The sequence below is a fragment of the Eumetopias jubatus genome, unplaced genomic scaffold (genome assembly GCF_037043125.1).
Source record: "Eumetopias jubatus isolate StellerSeaLion01/CBP00866 unplaced genomic scaffold, mEumJub1_p1.0 scaffold_16, whole genome shotgun sequence".
NCBI classification, from domain to species: Eukaryota; Metazoa; Chordata; class Mammalia; order Carnivora; family Otariidae; genus Eumetopias; species Eumetopias jubatus.
In genome coordinates this window covers 47,819,354-47,837,753 of record NW_028274822.1, presented here as the reverse complement: position 1 = coordinate 47,837,753, position 18,400 = coordinate 47,819,354, and the positions used below count along the sequence as shown (strand labels likewise).

Genomic DNA, 18,400 nt, shown 5'->3' with positions numbered 1-18,400 from the left:
CGGGGAATAAAGAGTAGAAATGTGTGCTTCTCTGAGGTAGGGGAGGTGGACCTGTGAGAGACAGTTTTTGACAAAACACCAAGGCAACATAATGGCCACAACTTGTCAGCAATGCAGGGGGTTTCCTCTCAAAAAAAAGATTCTTGGGTAAAGGTTCTTAACCTGGGTGAGAGGTTGACCTAGGGACCTCTTGAGTCCCTTCCTGTAAGTTTCTGGAATGATCCATCTTCCCTCCTCACAGGTGAGCAGGTGCTTCCAGGACACAGTAAGACACACTGAGGGACAAAGTGACTTTCCTCCTGAGCACAGTCTTTTTTGATGGTGCCAGGGACTGGGTTTTTCAGCCCAGGTGATGATAAACCTATAAGAAAGATGGGCCTTTGCTATGCCATTGGCAGATGTGCTCTTCGGGCCAGGATTAAAAGGATCCTTTTTCAGGCCAGTTGAGTTGTATTTTCATCACTGTGCCTTGATTGTTTTATGAGGATTGTATTTCATTTTGTAAAAAGTTTTCAAACAAGGTTACTAAAATAGAGTTTAATTTCACTCGATCTGCATTTTTCTTTCTCAATTAAAATTTTTGTGATAAAATTAGCTCCTTAGTAAGTTTTTCAAATGGGCACCAGGCACAGAAGAAGTTTGTTTGGTTCCATATTTGGGGACTTATTTTTCATAACTTGTATTTGTATTTTTACATGGATAGTGGGAATGTTTATAATTTAGTTAATAAAAATGTTTCAGAGTGCCTCTCCACAGGTTACTGATTAATGACCGAGGTAAAAGGTAACTTAATAATGGGGAAATCTGGTGGACAACTTTATAGACATAGGATCAAACATAGCATCACTGATAATAGGACCACCTGACATCCAGCATGATGCCATGGGAAGAAGGGGTCACACAGAAAGTAATCTTGCCAGAATGCTTATTCTGAATCAGATCATGAAAAAATAATCAGACAAATTCAGATAGGGGAACATTCTGTGATAGAAAGATGGACTCTTCTAAACCTGGACTCTTCTAAATGTCAGTATCAGGAAAGACAAAAACCACGGGCGGGGGCTGCTCTAGGTTATAGGAGACTCGTAACTTGACAAGTAAATGGTCCATGTAATCTTGGATTGGAACCCAATGGGCATTATTAGGAGAATCAAGGAAATTTGAATATGGACGGTGTGTTAGATAATATTTTTGTACAAATGGTAAAATTTCTTAAGCATCAAAATGTTGGGTTTCTGTAGAAAAGCCCATGTTCTTGGGATATACCTGCTGAAATATTCAGAATTGAAGCATAATGATGTCTGAAACTTACTTTCAAAAACTCAAAAAAAAAGGTGTGTGTGCGTGTGCGTGCGTGTGCATGTGCGAGCAGAGAGAGCATGCATGAGAGAGTGCACAAATGTGGCAAAATGTTAATGTTTGGTGAATCTAATGAAAAGTATATGGATATTCATTGTACTGCTGTTTGAGCTCTCCTGTAGGTTTGAAAATGATGCAAAATAAAATGTTGGAAAAAGTAAATTAGAAAATACCACTTTGTGGAACGATATGTTATTCAAATTATAAAGCAGACTAATCTCACATCATAAAGTTAAGACTTTTTGGTGGAGGGTATATTATTTAGTTGAGTGAGAAGCTTATTCTGGATATGACTTTAAATACATTTGCATAACATTTTGCAATTTCATGTGTTCCATTTATTAATTTCATTTCAATTCAACAACATTTATTAAGCTCCTACTCTGAGGATACAGGAGTGATTAAGATACAAATGTGGGAACGACAGATGAAAATGAATATGTGCCACAGAGCATGATAGGTACTCTTTGAGATGGAGAATATAAACTTTGTATTTACGTAACAAATAATTTTTATGATCATTTTATGTTGTGGGCAAGGAAATAATATCTCAAAGTGGTTCAGTGAGACACTTAGAGTCACATGCCTGGTGGGTGGCAGGGCAAGGATTTACTACAGGGGATTGGTTCTCCTACAGCCTTAAAAGTGCCCCACCAAGCCTGGGCACCAGACAGGACGACTTGGGGGTTCATCTCTGCCTCCTGAACTTGGAGGCAACTGCACAACTTTAATATTCATCCATCCACTCATCCGTCCATCCATTCATCCATCCGTCTGTCCATCCATCCATCCGTCCGTCCATCCATCCATCTGTCCGTCCGTCTGTCCGTCCGTCTGTCCATCCATCCATGACATTTACTGAACACATACTATGCCATCTGGGAAAGCCCTGAAATGATGGGCTGGAATCTCAGAGGTTTCAGAATGGTGAGCCTTGGCAGAGAAGCCCGGGTCACCTGATGCCATCTCATCTCACCTGCTCACCTTGAAGGCTTTTGAAGTCAGAGGGCCTCACATTCCACCTATTATGATTATTATCTGCTTCTTAAAACATTATTTGAAAGATTACTTTGTATTTCTACCTGATTGATCATGAACAAAGTTCAAGCCATCTTCGGCTCAGTCCAAAAGCACGTGGAGAGAAGATGACAACTCATTCCTTCCTGGGCATTTCTTCCTCCTTATCTTTGATTCCCAAATGTTATTTTTCTGAAAATGCACAACTCTGCCTTTGCTTTTCTGCTTCTAGTGATTCCATGGTCTGGCACTTTCTAGCCTCATGAAGGGCCCTCGTTTAGATTGGTGAATCTCATGCGTCATTCATGAGTGCTTTGAAGAATTTTGAGTGATCAAAAAGCAAACATAAATAACTGATAATGGGAGTTTAATAGAAGGAGCCATTTAAAAGGTGCATAATTTTAAATGATCAAGTAGAAAAGAATAAATTCATACCTATTGGTTTGACTTGCATGAGCCAGGCTGCAAATCCACTTTGGGGACCACTCACTCTGCCCTGCAGCAACATTTTGAATCTGCAGGTCTCAGCTGGAGTACTCGGCAAGAATCGGCTGCAAGTTACATAGCAGTGGAGGTGATGGAGAATCCATAGGGTCTGGAGTCAGAAGAAAGGAAGTGCACCCTAGCAATAGTCAGGGCACTCAGATGTGTGTTGAGGAACATCAGAAACAAATTCCCAATGACGAAAAGGAGGGAAGCATTTTGCTGGAATGTCCCATCCCAAGGAGCCCTGGAAGATGAGTTGGTGGAATCAGCGGGCTTATTAAATTAGACCGGGTGGCAGGCTCACATAGGTGGTGGGGAGGGAGGCACACAGGCCTGTCTGCACCTGTGCCTAGAGTTGGAATTTTTAACTGCTGTGCCTGCCTCAAAAGAATCACATATTACCTTGGAACAGGTTGAAGTGAAACAAAAAGAGTATCCCTTCTGAGCCACCGAGGCTATTTCATGTATTTGGATTTTTCAGTAGCAGAAAGTGTAACTTTGGAAAATCAATGCACTCAAATAATCCTCAAGATGTACTATAATATAGCTCCCCATCTCCAGGCTCCCTGTAGTGCAATCATAGTATATTTAGAAATAATGGTGTTTGGAAGTTTTCTGACAATTTATTTCCCCTGGGATAAAACAGGTCAAATATCAAGTATCTCGTAGGTTCTGTGGCCTAGCTAATGATCAGCGAGTAGAATACACGCAGGCTCAGGGTTTTTATGCCTAGAATACTTGGACATGTTAATTAACCTCTTGAGAGAGAATGTTTGTGACTTGTCTAACAGTACCTAGAACATAGTAACCATTAGATCATAAACTATTTTTTAAAAGGTTTTATTATTTATTTATTTATTTATTAAGAGAGCAAGAATGAGAGAGAGAGAGCACATGAGAGGGGGGAGGGTCAGAGCGAGAAGCAAACTCCCTGCTGAGCAGGCAGCCCGATGGGGGACTCGATCCTGGGACTCCAAGATCATGACCTGAGCCGAAGGCAGTCGCTTAACCAGCTGAGCCACCCAGGTGCCCCTAAATCATAAACTATTAGATAAATAGGTTTTTTGGGGTGTGTGTATGCTATGATTGTAGAATTTTGATGGAAGAGGTTAAGACTGCTTTGAACGATTCCTGTATCCAAAAATGTTTCCTTTGTGTTCTATCTTACTCATATCTAAAGGTGGCCTTACTTTGATGCGGTCTAAGACAGATATGCAAACAGTTTTCAGGGAAATACATTTGTTCTGATTTTTCCAAATTTGGAGTTCTGGGATTTCCTATGAGTTCCTTCACTATGTGATAATGGTATGTGTCTTTTGGAAATTATTTCTCCTACCTTTAGGTATTGCCTTATGGTTTTTAGACTACCTTACAATTCCTAGTTGGTTGTTCTCCATGAGGTTGGATCATTTTTTCCAAGGATTGGTAAACAATCTGGGAACATTAATCTGAGCCCAGGGAGAGGTTTTTTTTTTTTCAAGATCAAAGAGCCAGTGTTTGGGATAGAACTGGCTGAACTTTTTCAGTAATTGGTGTGACAATTCGTCCTTCTGCAGAGAGTAAGCCAAGGGGCTTCTTAGAGCAAAGAGGAACCTTTGTGGCCAAGAGTACTGGTTCTCAAAGTGTGGTTGAGAACCCATTGAGGTCCCCAAGACCTTTCAGGAGGTCCACAAGCGTTGAGATCCTCCTTTTCCCCATAACAGATCTATGTGATGCCAGATTTTCTTTAAATACTTCAACCAAAACAATATGTCACAACAAATTAAATGCAGAAGCAGATAGGAGAATCCAGCTGTCTCTATCAATGCACACTTTTAAAGAAACTTTAAAGATGTAAAGCCACTATTCTTTGTACAATTTTTAAGTTTTGGAAAATACAGTAATTTTTCACAAAAATGTGTTTATGTTTAAACATGTGGGTTTCTTATTATTTTAAGTGAATTAGTGATACATATTTTTAAATTTTCTCAACTTTTATATTTAATATAGACACATACCAACAGATATAATCCACATAAACAGAAGCTTTTAGAGGTTCTCAATGACTATTACAAGTGTGAAGGGGTCCTAAGACTAAGATTGGAGAATCATTGTCCCAGAGATTTTGGCTTCTAGTACCAGGTTTGGAACATTTACAAGCAGCTACTAGTTCTCAGAATTTATTTTTTTAAATATATGACTCTTACCATATTATGGTATGTAAAAAATATGAAGAGGAAACTCCCTTATTTTTTCCCCAAGAAATGAAAGGATCTCACAGAATCTGAGTACTGCCTCTGTCTCTAACTGGATGTGCTCATCGTCCAAATGGCTCTCCTGGGCTAGTTAATAAGGTGGGGGAGTCCTCTTCTGAAAGTCATGGTTGGATCTGTTACTTGGGGTCAGGGAATGTGGGAGGTGGAGAGAATGTGGGGGTACAGATAATCCTCACTCATTAACACATTAACACATTTAACACCTGTATTTGTTGTCATACCAGGATCATTGGGAAATATATAGACTCTCGGGGTTCAAAATCCAAGCCAGATAAGTTTTGGGGGAAGGGGTAGGAGCTCCTGGGGTCCACTGTGGGAGACATGCTGGGATTCATGAGTGGGAGGTAAAGAAAGGAACAAAATCTCCACTTGTCTCTTCCATACTTCCGTACTGTCTTGGCCATGGGCAAAAGAGTGATCAGGATGAACGAGAAAATTAAAAAGGGAGAATAATCAGGATAAAAGGAGACAGTGGAGATGGTGCAGGGGAAGGAGGTGCTATCACGCTACCAAATAGCTGCTCTGCTCTCAGTTCTGCAGCTGTGAGCTCTCTAAGACCTGGAGCCAACCAAAGGTCATGACACTCCCGGGAGACACTCTTGGCTCTTGATCCTGGGAAGGTTTAGCGCGTGATGCTTGTTGCTCAAAATCAGATTTCTCAAAGATACAGACTTTAAGATGCTCTGTAGGTTGGTTAAAAATCAAGGGTATAATGATTAAGATGTGACAAAGGTTAATGAGTAGATCTGGAGGAGAAAGAAAAGTGATTATTTGGTTTTGAACATGGTAGGCTTGAGAGTCTGCACCCAGAGAGAGTTGTCCAATAGGCAGTTAGAAATAGAATCTGGATCTTGGGAGAGGGGTGGATAGTGTCTTCGGATCAGCATCATGTAAAGATGGTCAAGGTTGCAGATAGACGAGGTGACTTTAATAACTGTATCTCCTTTGCTTTAACAGCTTTTCCATGTGGCCTATCTTATCATCAAATTTGCAAATTCTCCTCGCCCTGATCTTTGGGTCTTAGAAAGATCTGTAGACTTTGGAAGCACCTACTCACCTTGGCAATATTTTGCTCGTAAGTAATCTTGCTTACCATGTTATGCAGGGCTTTAATTATTTGCAACAGATCAACACTGGGTTTAACTGGAAAGTTAGTCTCTCAGTTTGGCTAATTAAGGGCTGGCCAATTTTAACTCTCTAGGTTACTCTCAAACATCCCTATTTCTCAAGCATGTGTGCGTTAATTCCAAGGATACACATGCAGAACTGAAGTTGAAATGCCTTTTATGTTAACAGTTTTTGCCACTATTTAGGAAGAAGCGGGGTACCTGTAACTGGGCCATAGCTCCAGTCCTTTTCCTTTTATTTAGAATTAGGGACTAAGTTCCATCTTTATGGATCCTGCATTTCACATTATTTACCTTGACCCTGTCATCTTCAACTAATGAAGAATGTCGGTGTCTCTGAACCCTATGATGAATTGAGGTGATGGGAGTTTTGCTTACAAAGGCACTGGGCTTTCCATAAATGCTCCTTAGAGGGTAAATTTGCCTAATGAGGGGTGAGGAGTTAGAACCACATCTCCAAACATTGCTATTGAAAGTAAGTGGCCTAAAATGGCTTGATATTTTCTTTCATGAATTAAAACTTTATTCTTAGCTTTTGTCTAAAAATCTTAAATGCATCTCTGTTCTTTCCTTCTGATGTGTTTCCTTAAGGAAACATAAGGTTCCTTAAAAGTTTTATGACAAGATGATAATATTTTACTTTATAGTATTAAAATGTTTTCTTCCTAGACTCTAAAGTAGATTGTTTGGAACAATTTGGGCAGGAGGCAAATATGGCTATCACCCGAGATGACGATGTACTTTGTACTACTGAATATTCCCGGATTGTACCTTTGGAAAATGGTGAGGTAAGCTGATGTGGGGGGAAGGGAGAGATGAGACTCAGAAATCAACACGAGGATATAAAATTTTGCATAATTGTGAAACTTGCACTTTCAAGATCTAAGATAGATCACAATAGAAACCAGAACTTGGAACTAACTAGTGAGGGAATCACATCGAAGACTCCCAGAACGAGTTGGGTTGGAAATTCTTTTAAATTTTTAATTAATTAATTAATTAATTTTTATTTATTTATTTATTTTTAAATTGAGGCATAATTGACATCAGAAATTCTATTTGAGGTCTCAACTTCTTTTCTGGAAGTCAGGATTCTGGATTCAAGGCCCACAGGTCTTGAACTGTCTTTTCTGGTGGAATGTTTAGAATGTGGGCTGCTGGTGATTGAAGTGAGGATTCCCCTCACTGCTTCACAAATACATATCCCCCATAAGGATGAGGAGATGAGGGGTAAGGTGATAGCACAAATCCCTGGTCCCTCTGGGCAGGGTGGGCATCATCTGTAAGGGAGGAAAGAATGGCTGTCCCTTTGGGGTTGCATTTGGTCCTGGTACAATCAGCTAGGCTGTGGTTTTGGGACATGGGAAAACAGAATGGGGAAAATCGGAGAAGAATTCCATGGAAGTTGTGAGGCCATCATGAGCATGAAGTGAGTTTCAAATGACCTTCTTTAAGGGTGTCAGTCTCCCTGTTTTAGGTGGAGAGAACTTTCTTGAGCAGCTCTATCCAGTACCTTTCAGTGATTGATGAGTGTCTCTAATTGTTGTCACGTGGACTTCATCACTTAAAGCATTAAAACCTGGCTTTTGTATAGATCTTTTTTTGTCCTCTCCACAGTCAACTCTATCCAGAGACTTCTTTTCTTCAACCTCATTTAGGTTTTTAGATAACTTTAGCTTTGTTCCTTTGATGTAACCAAAAGTTGTTTTCTTTTTTTTTTTTTTAAATATTTTATTTATTTATTTGACAGAGCGAGACACAGCGAGAGAGGGAACACAAGCAGGGGGAGTGGGGAGAGGGAGAAGCAGGCTTCCCGTGGAGCAGGGAGCCCGATGTGGGGCTCGATCCCAGGACCCTGGGATCATGACCTGAGCTGAAGGCAGACGCTTAACGACTGAGCCACCCAGGCGCCCTTCTTCTGTTTATAGATTTTAACATTATATTTTCAACATTTCATAGTATTACAACACCATAACTACACTGATAGAACAAAGGGTTTGAAAACGAAATGATAACATTTTTGGAGAGCCCAGGTCTTACGGAGAGATTGCCAGAATTTGGAACTAGGAACAAGAAGGGAAGACAGAACTAGCAATGATATTTTTAGACATAAACAAGATCCAAGACCACCTACAAACATCTAATGGCTCAAAGAAACCAAGTGCTTTGGGGCATATGAGTTATTTTTAGTTACTTTTGGCTATATTTTCATGAAGGGACTTTTTTCTCCTGTGTGTGTTGTGTGGTTATTTTAGGTTGTGGTGTCCTTGATAAATGGTCGACCAGGTGCAAAAAATTTTACTTTCTCTCACACCCTGAGGGAGTTCACCAAAGCTACAAACATCCGCCTATGTTTTCTCCGAACCAATACCCTTCTTGGACACCTCATCTCCAAAGCACAGAGAGATCCAACTGTCACTCGGCGGGTGAGTAATGTTTTTACATGCCTACAGAGCAGCTTTTTAAACTTATTTTTGCTTATCAAACTAATTGCCTTTCAAGTAATCTTTATGGCCAGTAATGGTGTAGGCATAGGAGTTGTTCTTGTATGAAATACTAGATGTAATTTTGAAGTTTGTTGAAGAAAAGTTATGATATTCAGAGGATGAAAGGCAAAGATGTGTTATTATATTACTGCTATTATAACAAATAATCCCCAAGTTTTAGAGGCTTAACAAAATAAAAGGTTGATTTCTTGCTCATGTCGCGGTCCAGTGTGGGTCAGCAGGTGGGATCAGTTCTATGTGGTCATTCAGGGGACCAGGCTCTTTCTATCTAGAGGTGCAGCCATCCTGTAGGACCTCAGAGTTCTCCTCTGTATCCCCTGTACACGGTCAGTAGATGAGGAAAGAACGAGAGCCTAGAGAATACCTGCCTGCTCCTGACCACACAGGTCACCTCCATTGGCAGGAATTGGCGGTGTAGGCCCACCTATGTGCAGGAGGCTGGGTAATGTAATGTCACCACAGTGGAGGACACATAGGCATTGGGGAGCACCAGTGCTGTGTACTGCATTGGGTGAACATCTGTCACTCTCAGTATCAGGACAGTCTGACAGGAGATCCTGTCTCCTGGGCAGAGGGGGAGCCAGCAGAATAAATGTCTTAATCTCACTCTTCTCCTACCCTCTAATCTCCTGCTGGTGACTCCCATTTGGCCAAACCCAATGGGAAGCCAGTGGGCAAGAGATCCTATTGCAGCCCATAAAGTTCAGCCCCTGAGCAAAGGTCAGAAAGAGAAAGAGAAAGGGGGTCCTGGAGAGTGGACCTGGAAGGGTAAATAGAAGATGCCCAGTGTACCTTATAGAGTTTGGCTTCTGTAGGTGATATCAGAGAGCTGCAAGAGGAAGGCAAAGAGAAAAGCAGGTTTTACTACAGTTTTGAGCATTTTCCAGAAAGGCCAGTCGTCTTGGGTGTAGGTGGCTTGTCTTCTGCATTTTCTGCCCCTTTAGCTCTCTCTGAGCTACTGTAGGTGGTGACTACCTTGAATGAAATTTACAGGGGAGTGCTGGGCTTTCTGGTAAACTGTAGCCAGACTGGGTTTCCATTCCCCAGGTATTTTTGGAGCCTTGCCACAAATGTACCTCACCATCTTTTTTTTTCCTTTCATTGTTTTTTTTGGGGGGGAGTTTACAAGATTTGTACTTGTATGTATGTATATTTTTCACTTAGGTGAACGTAGTCTTCTCTATGAAGTACGTTTTTATGGGGCTCATCTCACATATAATCAGGAGACCCCTCATCCCAATCTAGGTGGCTTCTTTAAGTGAAGGAACAGCATACTAGCTGTCCTGTCACACCCTCATGTGCTGCTGGGATGAGGTCTGAGTGCTCTTTCTCTCTTTCTGCCACTGCTGTCCTTGATAAAATGCGCAGGGAGAAACTTCTGTGGTGATCAGCACGAGAGCTTCTAGGGTTAACTTGTTATACAAAGTCCTCTAATACTGAATTTATCCATATTAACAAGAGGGGTTGTTGGGTGCTGGGTGGCTCAGTTGGTTAAACATCTACCTTCAGCTCAGGTCATGATCCCAGGGTCCTGGGATCGAGCCCCATGTTGGGCTCCCTGCTCAGTGGGGAGTCTGCTTCTCCCTCTGCCTGCCCCTCCCCCCTGCTTGTGCTCACTCTCTTTCTCTCTCAAATAAATAAATAAAATCTTTAACAAGAGGGGTTGTTAATGTCTTCAGACTAAGTAAGATGTTGTCAGGACGCTTAGACTCTAGCAGTTTTTAGTGTGGAAATCAGAACAGAGCGCTTACATTGAGGGACTAGAGTGCTTTAAGGTGACTGATGCAACAGCAACCACAACAAGATACAAAAATCTTCTTGTCCTTGTCAGTTCAAAGACTTCCTCGCTGACAGGTATTCTCACTGGCAGCATGACCTCATGAGAAAGATCCTTCTACACCCCCCAAATTTCTCTCTGGGTTCTGCGCTTCCCCTGCCAAGTCTGAGAAGTAAGGGAGCTGGTGGACACTGCCACCTGTCGTTGCTAGTGGGGAGGTCTCCAGAGGACTGGAGATGTGCCTGGTGGATGACTTGGTTTCCCATAGCTGTGGCCTGGTGTAGGGGCTGTTCCTCAGCTGAGTCTGAAGCTTGCTCTCTCTGGCCCTTTGGAGCTTGAACTCTGCCTTTGGCCTTATTAACCTTGGGTTAGCAAGGCTTCTACAACTGCTGGTGGACCCTGCCAGTCTCGGCACTGTATTTGCTCTGTCATTGTAAATATTTTCTCCCTTCCTGGAGCCTGCACGTAGTAGGCAAAATTTGATATAAAAATTTATTTTTGGTAAATAGATATGTTCGACTTATGAAACCCAGACTTACATAAAAAAAGTAATCTGGGAATCACTTAATCCTATTCCAAAAGGCTATAGGGCATGCCTGTTTTCCAAGGCAATTTCCTTCCATGCATTTAAAGCATTTGACTTTTTTAAAATGCACAAATTTGGCAGTATGCTATTACATTTGGTTGAGGAATGCATTTATTTTGTAAGAGAAGTTACATCCAGACGCTGCTCCCTTTTGTGTTAAGGTAGGCTCAAGAATACAGGATGAAAAGGAAGACGGTCAATACAGATGTGAGTTACAGATTAGTAAAGCAAAGTTTGTTGCTCTTCAGTAAAACTGACACTTGTGTCTTCTGTTATATAGTATTATTACAGCATAAAGGATATCAGCATTGGTGGGCGATGTGTTTGCAATGGCCATGCCCAAGAATGCAATGCAAACAATCCTGAAAAATTGTGAGTACACTGTACCCATTTTTTCGCCTTGCTGTGAATAAGTCTCATTGTTTCAGTAAATGTTTGCATCCCATTAAATGTTTCTAAGTTCTTGCCCTCCATAGGAATGTTTCATTGTCAACAAAAAAATGGTGTGTATATTTCTCCCCTCCTCTGGCCCTGCACTTGCTTCTAGATGCCCCAACCAGCCCATAGCAGGCATGGCTAATCAATCACAGTGCTCTGTGGATGATCTAGGATGAAGCCACCAAATCCTCCCGACCCCCCATCCCCAGACAGTGCCCCAGGCATCCATGAATAATTGATTAGAGTTAGCAAGAGAAAAAAAAAAAAACTTGTTTGTTATTCCTGGTCTAATGATAGCAGAGGGTATACATTTTCAAATATTTTTTTTCATTGTGGTAAAATACACGTGATATAAAGTTTACTATCTTAACCATCTTTAAGTGGTAGTGGTTTAAATTCAGTAGGATTAAGTACATTCTCACTGTTGTGCAAACAATCTCCAGAACTCATTTCATCTTGCAAAATTGAAACTCTATTCCTGTTGAACAACAGCTCCCCACTCCTTCCTTCCCCAGCTCCTGGCAACCACCATCCTCTTTTCTCTATCAGTTTGACTACTCTATACATCAGAAACTAATGATGTAATGTATGGTGACTAACATAACATAATAGAATAAAATTTAAAAAAATTGACTAGGTATTTCATATAAGTGGAATCACCTGATATTTGTCTTTTTGCAACTGGTTTCTTTCACCTAACATAATGTTCTCAAGGTTCATCTATGTTGTAGCATGTGTCAGAATCTCCTTCTTTTTTAAGGCTGAATAATATTTTTTTATGCATATACCATATTTTGCTTATCCATTCATCTGTTGTTGGACGTTTAGGTTACTGGTTATAGTGAAGGATGCTGCTATGAACATGGGTGTACCCATTTTTTTTTTTTATTGAGGTCTATTTTACATACAATAAGATGCGTGGATATTAACTCGTAAGTGTTCAGCAACTGTATACACTCATGTTAGCAACACAAGAGGGATGCTATTGTGGCTGGAAATGACTGGACGCGAGATATAGCAGTAATTTTCTCTCAATGTTTTGTTTAGAGTCTATGATTCCCCATGAGCAACATTTACCAGAGATGTTTTACTTTTAGTCAGATGAGGTTTGTACATTATTAGGCTTCATGCTCAGGCACAGGTGCCAGCTACCAGCTTATGTAGTGTGGAGCCCTGTCCCTGACCAGCAGCAATCCCGAATGTTGTCAGCCCTCCTCGGAGATCAGGCGGTGCTGAGATAGCGACACGAATCCATCACCTGACTAGCCTTTAATTGGCAAGCACTAGTTTATTAATGATTAATCCATTGCCTCCTGGAGGGTAGGGACCTAAGACATTGGCAGTCAGATCAGAGAAGTCCTGAGTTGGAGAGAGAGGGGAGAAAAGAGGTCGGTCTAATATCCCTTAGCCTGAGACAAAATGGCACCACGTGGGAGAGGAGTTGAAGTCATTGGAGAAGGTCTGAGCTTCCTGCTTGGAAGGGTTGCCAAGCCCTGTTGACCTTGGCAGACCTGGAGGGCTTCTATCCTGGGTAGTACAGAGTGAGAAACCAAGGTGAGTAGACAAACTGTTTCCCCTTGCCTCAGTTTATGCCAACACAACAGCCTTGTCTCCCACTGCTTGCTGGTTTGCTTCTGCCCAGCAGGCTTATTAATGTAAATGCTGAGGAAATCCACACCCACAAATAGGAAAAAAATCTTTTAAAAATGTTTTTTAAATTAGTTTCAGAGGTAGAATTTAGTGATTCATCAGTTGCATATAACACCCAGTGGTCATTACATCAAGTGCCCTCCTTAATGCCCATCACCCAGTTATCTCATCTCCTACCCCTCTCTGCTCCATCAACCCTCAGTTTGTTTTCTAGAGTTCAGCCTTTCTTATGGTTTGCCTCCCTCCCAATTTTCATCTTATTTTATTTTTCCTTCCCTTCCCCTGTTGATCTGTTTTGTTTCTTAAATTCCACATATGAGTGAAATCATATGGTATTTATCTTTCTCTGACTGACTTATTTCGCTTAGCATAATACCCTCTAGTTCCATCCACCTCATTGTAAGTGGCAAGATTTCATTCTTTTTGATGGCTGAGTAATATTCCACTGTGTGTGTGTGTGTGTGTGTGTGTGTGTGTGTGTGTGTGTGTATACACCACATCTTCTTTATCCATTCATCTGTTGATGGACATCTGGGCTCTTTCCATATTTAGGCTATTGTTGACATTGCTGCTATAAACGTTGGGGTGCATGTGCCCCTTCGATTCACTATGTTCAAATCCTTTGGATAAATACCCAGTAGTGCAAGAGCTGGATTGTAGGGTAGCTCTATTTTTGACTTTCTGAGGACCCTCCATACTGTTTTCCAGAGTGGCTGCACCAGCTTGCATTCCCACCAACAGTGCAGGAGGGTTCCCCTTTCTCCGCAGCCTCACCGACATCCGTTGTTTCCTGACTTGTTAATTTTAGCCATTCTGACTAGTGTGAGGTGGTATCTCATTGTGCTTTTGATAGGTATTTCCCTGATGCCAAGTGGTACTGAGTATTTTTTCATGTGTCTGTTGACCATTTGTACGTCTTCTTTGGAGAAATGTCTGTTCATGTCTTCTGCCCATTTCATAACTGGATTTTTTGTTTTTTGGGGTGTTGAGTTTGATAAATTCTTTATAGGTTTTGGATACTAGCCCTTTATCTGATAAGATATTTGCAAATATCTTCTCCCATTCTGTAGGTTGCCTTTTAGTTTTGTTGACTGTTTCCTTTGCTGTGCAAAATCTTTTTATTTTGATGAGGTCCCAATAGTTCATTTTTGCTTTTGTTTCTCTTGCCTTTGGAGACACATCTAGCAAGAAGTTGTTGGGCTAAGGTCAAAGGAAGAAATCTTATAACATATTTAAGGTGATGTAAAGCCTGGCAATCAGAAAATTTAGTTGTTAATCAAGTAGAACCCATGAAGAGGCAGAAGAGGGCTTGAATTAAGCATGTCTACCGTGATGACTTGGTTCATGGAAATGTGGGTGGATCACAAATTTAATTCTGAGCTTCCTAGCAGTCAGCTCAAAAGGGGAAACTGCCTAGTTTCTCACTATGATCATAATCTAAGAAGTGATCCGTTGTTTAGGAGAAGCATGAATGTTGACACTAGGATCAGATAAGAAATTTCTCTGGAAGTGGTGTGGGGTGATCATCATGAAGAGGATTCTCTAGTCAGCAACCTCTTCAATAACATCCTTACAGCAGAGGCAAGGATGAGTTTTCTATATCAACAACCATCAGCCTAGGCTGAGAAAGAATCAGAAAAAGCAATTATTTGTGGGTGATACCAATATAATTCAGACTAGTACCCATCTTTTTTTCTGCTTTCAATTTTAATCTTTCTATGAGAGTAGCTGGACTATATGTTCTTCAAGCAATATACCCTAAATACTTCTTTCAATTCAGCTTATGCATATACTTTATTGGCAATGAGGTGAAATTGTCTCTCTGACAAAAGTCCATTTGGATACCAGCTGTTTTGTGTTCTCAGTAAAATCTGTGTCCTTTTGCTGTAACAGGCAGCTGAGCTGCTAGAGGGATGGTACCTTCCCTCCGGAATGTAACTGAATATATGCCACCCCCCACCCCCCCCAGAAGAGTTGAGCGAATCTCCACAGGCACAGCCTTAGACAACTGTTTTGAATCCTCTTTTAAGCACAGAGGAGTGAGAACTAAGAGCTTAGGAGTTCTAATCCAGTGCCGTGGCAACAATTTCATTATACCCTGGAATGGTTTTAGTGCAGATGTATAATTCTTTGCAGGTAGATTTTTAGATTGTTACCCCTCTGCCTTGCTGAGTAATCTGTTTTTGGCCTTGCAAGGAGCTGTTTGTTAGAGTTGGGGCAGCCTTCTGGAGCAGGGTCCTCTGAGATCTTGTTAGGGACTGGCTCTTGGGTTTGGTGAATCTCTGTGCATGACCCCAGGTGAGAGCAAAGGCACCTGAGCAGACCTTTCTCATGGGACTGCTCCAGATCTTCCTGAAGATGTGATACTCAACACCTCCCAGTAAACTCGGCACTTGCTTACTCCTGTGTTCATTTCCTGTTCTGGAAGGTGGTAGAGAAGAAAGCTGGAACTTTGGAGTCAAGACAAACTTAGGTTTGAAGTCTGGCTCTCCATTTATCATCGCTTGACCTTTGGCAAGTGTTTTAGTATCTCAGAATCTCAGTGTCACCATCTACAAAGTAGAGACAATAAGCAGACTTGAACTAATAATGTATGCAAAGTGCTTTGTTCTCATACTTACTCCATGAATGGTGCCTTGGGTAACCACCATGACTGTCAGTTTCTCACACAGGAACAACTGATCTTAATCAAAACTTTTGAATAACTGAGATGTGCTTGGCCACATGCCCAGGTTTCGGTGTGAATGCCAGCACCACACCTGTGGGAGGACGTGTGATCGCTGTTGTGCTGGGTACAACCAGAGGCGCTGGCGACCCGCCACGTGGGAGCAGAGCAATGAGTGTGAAGGTGAGCGCGGTGGGGAGGGGGTACTGGGGAGCGAGGCCCCGCCCACGCTTTCCCCCCATTTCTCCCTGATGCTAGGTTTTCCCTGTGCTTCTGAAGAGGGTGGTGTTGTGTTAGTCTTAGGGACTCAGGTCTGTCTATTGTAATGAAAAACACACAGCCTGGGGGTAAAAGTGCGCCATTCTAAATTCAGATATAAACAGGAGAACAAAAATAACAGCTAGTAATAATTACTAATATGTATTAAGCGTTCACTTAATGCTGGCCTCTCTTTTTAGTAGTCTAAAATATCATGTAGCCACTATTAAACTGTAAACCCTTTCCATTTCTTAGGATGTGATACCCTTGTGATGAATCCTAACTCTTGTGAGGACGGAGGTCGGGAGAAGGTTTTGAGATTGGTGTCTGAACAGAGAGCTGGAAGCAATGACCAGAGGCGGGGTGGGGGTGTGTGTGTGGTAAAACTGCAGTAGGATTGGGGCAGCTGCAGGGTGGAGGGGACCAGGGAAGGAAGGAACAAAGATGAGAGGCTGTTTTTAATTATGGTGTAATATAAAGTAAGAAAACTGTTATTTTTAACAAATAAGCCCTCAGACATCCAACTGAAGATTCCCTTGTAAACTGATCTTCTTAGGAAGCCACACATTTATTCCAGTTGCTGAAAACACTTTTGTAAGTTTTAGTTATTGGCTTTGGAGACTGTGGCCTATTTTTTTCTGAATATTTTTATTTTATCGATTGATTTTTTTGAATAGTTTTAGCATTTGGAGAGGGATTTGCTTTTTTTAAATGACCAAAAGATATTTGGATTCAGGTTTGATGAACTAGGTGGGTAAGAAAGAATCTGTACTTTATACTTTTTGGCCAAATGGTTTTTGTAACTAAGGGATAAGACTGATATGATCTCTATGACTAGCAAACACTCAAAAGGATTTTTACTGAGGAGTTCTGAGGGCACTTTGAGAGATTCTAACACTGTTGTGAGGTGTTGATGCTGCCCAAGCTGAACGGTCAGGTGCATCTCTAGGTCCAGGGGTGTTAGCTGGTTGGCCGTTTTCTCTTTATAGTCATATCTAATAGGTTTCTTCTCAGTGACTTCCTCATCCCTCTCCCTGGAGAATGGGACCAGAAAGAAGGAAAGCTAATAATCAGGAATTATGTCTTCCAGTGCTTTCGAGTACCGGTTTCGGCTATTTTGATTGAATGAGTGTTATCACATGAACTCCAACATTAACAAATTAGTTAGTTTTCCAGGTTAATGGAACCTTTCAGTGAATGACATGCTTAACTCCAGCACACAGGAAAACTTTTAAAATTTCCTTTCATAAGAGTTTAAGCTTTGTAAACTTGTCAAAGGGATTACAAATTACAAAAAAAATAGCATAAGGAAATCGGACCAGTTAAGATCCATTCGTTATAGGTGCTTTCTCAATTCCATTTGAATTAGTGCAATTCAAAATGAACGGATTTCTTGAGAAATAACTGATTTAATTAATATAAATGCCTTGAATTTTTTAAATCATGGCACCACTGGAGAAATGAAAATAAGAAGGTACTCAGCCTGTTACAAACAAGGTGACTTGAAATTCTAACTCACTCTTCTTCCCTAATAGATTTATCTGGAAACTTGATTAAAACACAAATTACTAGAAAGACCTGGAAAATTTGATCTACGTGGAATGCAGTGAATATATATTCTCTCTAAAAGAGAGTAAGAATTTTACTCATGTTAGATCTTTTTCATCTTGTCAACGATGAAAATCCTAGATGGCTTTTAGATTTTGTTCTTAAATTTTAGAAGTATTATACATTACTTGTAGATAACTTGGACATTATAAAAAAACAGAATCACCAATTATTTTGTTACCCAAAGAGAACCACTATTAACATTTTGTTAGGCATTTTAGTGTTTTCTTCATGCATACTTTAATATTATTATTTAATATATATTAGATTATTTATGTAATTACTTATACAATTATTTATATAATTTTATGTCCAACTCTTTTTCACTTTATACTTTTAGATATTTTCCCGTTTTATTAAAAACCCTTCAGCATCCTTCTTGATGGCACACAGTGTTGTCATTCTGTGGAGTCAAGCGTATCCAGCAAGTGTTTGCTGAGTATTCACTATGTGCTGCAGACTGGGTTCTATTGCAAACAAAACACAAGGGGTCCCTGCCTTCATAGAAATGACAGTCAAGCAAAGATACTATTGTTTGCTTACCATTTCCCTAGAATTAGACATTAAGATTATTTCCAGTTTATTGCTACTGTAAATAGTGCTGAGATGAGAAACTTAGAATATTGGCTAAGAGAATAGGTTTTGGAGTCAAATACAAGTCAGGATT

At 40.8% G+C, this 18,400-nt stretch overlaps 1 protein-coding gene across 2 annotated transcripts in view; it reads left to right on the top strand.

Annotated features, from left to right (window-relative positions):
- Nucleotides 1–18,400, top strand: part of LAMA3 (laminin subunit alpha 3) — a 256,339-nt gene that overhangs the window by 51,938 nt on the left and 186,001 nt on the right. For both annotated transcript variants that reach the window (XM_088019656.1, XM_028098310.2), the window contains exons 3-7: nt 6,075–6,192; nt 6,914–7,032; nt 8,500–8,670; nt 11,395–11,486; nt 15,935–16,050. In XM_088019656.1, the coding sequence (XP_087875782.1) occupies nt 6,075–6,192; nt 6,914–7,032; nt 8,500–8,670; nt 11,395–11,486; nt 15,935–16,050 (616 nt within the window). The remainder of the gene's footprint in view (nt 1–6,074; nt 6,193–6,913; nt 7,033–8,499; nt 8,671–11,394; nt 11,487–15,934; nt 16,051–18,400) is intronic.